Raw genomic sequence first — 6000 nt, forward strand, 5'->3', positions numbered from 1 at the left:
CACCTCAGCTGCTGCAGGGCAGGGCTCTGATGGCACATTCAAACAGGACTTTTGGGAGACGTGCAGCTTGTGTGAGAGAGAAGGATGCAATGGTGCATAAATCAGAGATCATTCCAAAGAAGAGGTGAGGCTACTGTCATTTGAGAACTGGCCACTGGTTTGTAGGAGTATCTTCAGGGAGAGGACTCTGAAATAGAAATCATACATGTGCCTTATAAAATGGAAGAAAAGGCCAGAAGTTCCACAATAAGAGAGGAAAAACTGAGTATTTTGTATTTCCATAAAATGTAGACCTGGGCATGGGCAGGAGTAGGCAGTAGAAGGTCTTAGAATGGGCGACTCAGTTCTGGTGGCTCCAATTTTTCACAAAATACCATTTTGACAACTCGCCTTCTTTTTTAAACCTTGTCTCTCACAGATATCAGTTCTGAATGGGCTTGAGGGTGACTATTTAACCCAGCTGATGAAGGATTACTGTGCTGAATGCCTGTGTTTCAAACTTAAAACTCAAGAATTAGTTCCTGTGGCCTCCATGTTCAAAGGCTCAGCCTAACACATCCTAAATTAACTCACCAGGCAGCAGGGTATGAAATCGGACATGACCGATTGATCCTTGAGCATTGATCCAAAGCAAAACTAATGGAATGTAAAGAAAATGTAAGACTCTATTGTACTGTAAAGGCTGCCTATTTAGCCATTTTACAAAATAAAACTCCATTTGGGAGCTGGGTGGAGGTGGAAAGTTCAAAGAACTGACTAAAACAAGGCATAGGAACTTCAGAAACTGCTGCTGTACAGATTAAGCCTTGGGGGAATGGCTTTATTAGATGCCACTGACTACAATAATTGCATGATAATTTTGGCTAGAGGCACCATTGTATCATCCATGCTATCTATCATCTGATGATTTTTAAACTGTGCATGAATAGTTTAGACAGAGTGATCTTGGCATCCAGCTGCACGGAACTGAGAAGCCCGTTCAGTGTACCACATCTATGCTTGGGCTCTTGGGGAAAAGAAAAAAAAGGAAAAAAAAGAAGATGTTGTAGGACTCTCAAAGAGAGGTCTCTGAGAAATAACAACAAACAGTTCTGCATGCTCCTTCTGCAATGCTCTAAGAGATTAACCAGAGGCTTTCTCCTAAGGTAAGTGGCAGAAAAATAATTCTTTCTAGGGCAGTATGCAGCAGGCAGGTGCCTGTCAGGCTTGAAGCAATGAAAATTAAAACCCTGAGTATTTGCATCTAAATGTTTAACTTCTGTCAAGAAATTTAAAGTTTAATGCTGCTATTTCATACTTCAATTGATGTAAATATGGCATGAATGTAACATAGAAGTGATTTGAATAGTAGCAAATGACAAGATGATTTTTAAAGAAGTAACAAAATAAAAATATAAAGGAACTTCCTCCAAGAGAAATTATGGATTTCTATCTGGTTCTAACTGATTACATGCATGAATTTTTATTGTTTGAAATAACCATACAAAAATACTGGGGCAGACACAAAGTTAGATGGTATAATGAGAAATGCCTCAGGTATGTACTTTCTATACTGAAAATGGTATATTTCTATCTACAGCGCTAGTAGTATAGAATAGGCTGTACTACTAGAATTTCTAGTCTACTAATAAACTGAAAACAATTATATAATTGATATTTAAGATTGCTGTCTTACAGTAAACTGAAATTACTCTGTTAGAACTCAGTTAAGACCAGGGAAGGGGACAGAAATGGAAAAATTAGAAAGTTGTGAAGTAGTTTGGGCTGATTTCTTAGAAACACTGGCTTTTGTGGCTCTAAACTAACTTTTTTTTTTATACTCAGTATTCACTGCGTCATTATTTATACTGAAAGTTCTATCAGTGCAGAGCTGAGGGGAACTGTCCTGGTATCAAGGGCTCACTTAAAGGGCTCACTTAAAGGGTGAATTATGCCATTCCTACAATTTCATTTCCTCTGTTGGCTTTTATAACGCAAAGGTGAGGATAGAGTTATTTAAACACTGGTAGAAACAACTCAAGAAACAAAACTCTGTAGAGCCAGAGTGATATGTTTAGACACCTCCCTTGCCCTGAATTACATCCACTTTCTGTTCCAGTTTCTGCTGCTAGAGAATTTCATCTTTGGTACTAAAACATATTTATCCCTGAATTTACATTGTAGCATCACGCTTAGGGTTTTGATGTTTGGTTGGGGTTTTTTGCTGAGTCGATCAGTTTTAGTGAGGGATCAGCCACTTGCAAGGCAGTGAATATGCCTAAAGCTCCTTTGCTTAACTGTTGCATTGGACTACGATAATTATTGCTGACTTTCTGTTTTCCTCCCGTGTCTCGTTGCAATGATATGCGTGGGAGGAAAGGAATGGGGAAACAAGATATTCTGGGTGCATAACAACACCTAAGAGATTGCTTGACTAGATGTGTTTACTTAGCCAGTTCCATGTGTGAAAATTCAAATTTACAGACCAAAAGCAGTCTCAGAAACATAATAATAAAGTCTGTAGGATGCCTATGCTGAGAATGACTTCGTTGCTGGTTACAACTGAAGTTTTTTACTTGCAGTGTGGATAAATACAGCCTTGAAGCAAAACTGAACTTTCTGGGATCATGTCATGAGCCAAGCTGTATTAATAATAGTGATATTACCCACCTATGCTATCATTTAAATATATACAAGATTTTGGGCACATCAACCAGCCAGATCTTTAAAAAAAAAATTTAGAAAATGCACTTTACTAAAGGTTGTGGTTTAGTGGAATTTGGGATGTTTTGAAAGTATTGTAGCATAAAAGCAATTTGAGTGAGAACACTAAGGTAGATATGATCCCAGTTGCTTCAATAATTTGTCATATTAGCAGAAAGATTTCCAGGGACACAACACCAAACATGCAATTGATTCACAAATAACCAGTCAAATATCTTACATTTCAATTCCCCACATTATCTGAAGCTCCAAAAGAAAGCTTCAAAAGCAGCAGCTTGTAAATCAAGCAGAACATAGACCAATTTACTCATGAATCAGTTTCTGGGACAGAGATAGTTAAAAAGATTTTCACACTCTCACTGTTAAAAACCTCCACATCACTCTGATTCAATTATCTCGTATGTTAAAATCTATAATTAAGATACGGCAAAACTTGATACATAAAAATAAAGGTATTAACCCTAGGAGCACTCAGTTTATTGATATTATCCTAGAACTGAGATTGCAAATGTACAGCTATGTGTAAATCAGCTATGTGTTTGTAGTTTCAGAGAGAAACTTGTGAATTGTTACCCAGGTAGATGGGAAAATGTTGGATGGTTGATACTAAAATTGCTACTACCTTGGGGTAAAAAATGAAACTGTTTTTAAGTCACAGTTATAGGACACTTCTCAAAACTTTATCTGAAAGTATTAAAGCAACTAACATTATTCATTGTGGCAAAACTATGGCAAATCCATAGTCAGTGTGGAATGGAGTGTAGAATTAAATGGGTGTAGAATTAAACTGTAGTTGGCAAATTATTTGCAAGGTTGGAAAAAAGTGATCTTCATTTCTTGTGGGGAAAAAAGAATATAAAGCTATGGGCAGTTATGAAGTACTGTGGTTTACAGCTGAAATAAATATCTCTTAATCTTTAAATAATCTCACATGTACATCTTTGACCAGTAATCATGAAGTTTGAATTAATTTAAAGGCTGAGTAAGTAGAAAGTAATGACAAACTTCTAAGAGCTCTCCAGCTACCAGAAGAATGTATCTGAAACACATATATTAAAATTAACAAAATTACCAAAAATAAACAACAAAAACAACAACAAAAACTAAAAATACCCATTTCCAAAAGAAATCCATCATTGCAGGAAAATAACTTTTTTTCCCTCCCCCAGATATGAACTTCTGACCATGGGGGACTGGAACTTGTTGGGCAGCATCCTTGAAGAAGTGCACATCCACTCCACCATAGTTGGCAAAATCTGGCTCACAATCCTGTTCATATTCCGGATGCTGGTGCTGGGAGTGGCTGCTGAAGATGTCTGGGATGATGAGCAATCCGAGTTCATCTGCAACACCGAGCAACCTGGCTGCAACAATATCTGTTACGACAAAGCCTTCCCCATTTCTTTGATCAGATACTGGGTACTGCAGATCATATTTGTCTCCTCCCCATCCTTAGTGTACATGGGCCACGCGCTCTACAGGTTGAGGGCCCTGGAGAAAGAGCGACAGAACAGGAAAGCCCACCTGCGGGCTCAGCTCGAGGACCTGGAACCTATGCTCGAGGAACACAGGAGAGTGGAGAGAGAACTGCGTAAGCTGGAGGAACAGAAGAAAGTGAATAAGGCACCCTTGAGAGGGTCCCTGCTGCGCACCTATGTCCTACATATCCTGACCCGGTCGGTGGTCGAAGTGGGCTTTATGATAGGTCAGTATCTTTTATACGGGTTTCACATGTCTCCCCTTTACAAATGCACTCGGCCCCCCTGCCCTAACACGGTGGATTGTTTTGTGTCCCGACCCACAGAGAAGACCATCTTTATGGTTTTCATGAACAGCATCGCCGCCGTCTCCCTCTTCCTCAACATCCTCGAAATCGCCCACCTGGGCATCAAGAAGATCCAGAAGAGCCTGTGCGGGCAGCCGCTGTGGCCGGCAGGCCCGTCCGAGGAGGATCCCATCGCGTACAACTCCAAGAAGAGCTCGGTGGTGCCTCCGCCGCCCTGCCTGGCCAGCAACGCGTCCCCGCCGCGCCCCGCGCCCTCGCCGCTGCCGCCGCCGCCGCCCGCGCCCGCCGCCCCCGCTCCGCCGCCGGCCCGGCAGCACCGCGGGCAGCTCCGGGCAACGCCGCCGCCGCGCCGCCGGCACCACGGACAGCACCAGCCGCCCTCCTCCAGCAGCGAGGAGGCGCCGCGGGCCGCCCCGGCGGGCGGAGGGGCAGGAGCGGCGGGGGCGGCCGCAGCCGCTCGCCGGGCGCCCCGCAGGCAGAGCCGGGTGAGCGCCTGCCGGGATCTGGATGAGGAGCGCGGCGACTCCCCGGACAGCGGGCACTGCCCCGGCACCCGCAAGTCCAGCTTCCTCTCCCGCGTGCTCACCGGGAGCCGGGCGGGCAGCGACAGCGAGAGCACCGCCTCCCGCGGCGGCTCCGGCCCCGGCCCCGGCCCCGGCCCCGGCCCCGGCCCTGGCCCCGGCCCCGGCCCCGGCTCCGGCTCCGGCTCCGGCTCGGAGGGGCAGCGCCGCTCGGAGGGCGCGCCCAGCCCGCCGCCCGCCGCCTCGGGACGCCGCCTGTCCATGGCAAGTAGCGCCCGGGACAGCCCGCGGGAGGGGGGCGGCGGGGGGCCGCGGCAGCCCGTGCCGGCCCTGGGGAGGAGGGGGCGAGCCAGGGGGCAGAACGGCTCGGGCAGGACTTCCAACACAGCCCCAGCCCCTCGCGGCACCCCGGACAACGCCAAGCTCCCAAACGCTCGGCCTCCTTCTGCCGTGAAAGCAGGAATACCAGGGAATTACTGAGTCCCGAGGAGCTCTAAGTCACCGTATCCCAGCTTCTTTATACTCATTCCATGATCCCAATCAACTCGACGAGGATTGTCCCAGGGAAAACTTCAGCTCCAGCCAGTGTAAGAAAGAGAAGCCAAGAATGCATTGAGTTCAATGACACAACTTCTCTCGGTTTCAGGTTTGTCTCAGAGGTGACCTTCAAGTCAAATAATTGTTCAATGAATAAATCAAAAGATCTACATGTAAAAATCCCCATCAAATGATTGTAATGCCAGAGCCAACGACTACAGAGTTGCTTTTTCAGCAGCTCCTCCTTTGCTTTGGCCACACGCTCTAGGCTTGCTTACAGTCATAATGTTGGCAAGATATAATGCTTGCATTCAAGAGTTAACAAGGCTTTCTTAAAAGAGATTTGAATTCTCGTGGTCTCAGATCACAGTTTGGTTCTTTCAGAGCTTAGAGGCTCCTTTACAATCACTTGCAGTAGCAAGCCCATAAATACCTTTATATAGGACATGTAAT

The 6000-nt window shown here is 45.3% G+C and overlaps 1 protein-coding gene across 1 annotated transcript; it reads left to right on the plus strand.

Annotated features, from left to right (window-relative positions):
* The first annotated feature begins 3888 nt into the window (after positions 1-3888).
* On the plus strand, positions 3889-5490 carry GJA10 (gap junction protein alpha 10). Its single transcript, XM_030944778.1, has 2 exons — positions 3889-4721; positions 4878-5490. The coding sequence occupies exons 1-2, from the start codon at positions 3889-3891 to the stop codon at positions 5488-5490; spliced, it is 1446 nt and encodes a 481-aa protein (XP_030800638.1).
* Positions 5491-6000: the final 510 nt, after the last annotated feature.

This window comes from Camarhynchus parvulus, chromosome 3 (genome assembly GCF_901933205.1).
Source record: "Camarhynchus parvulus chromosome 3, STF_HiC, whole genome shotgun sequence".
NCBI classification, from domain to species: Eukaryota; Metazoa; Chordata; class Aves; order Passeriformes; family Thraupidae; genus Camarhynchus; species Camarhynchus parvulus.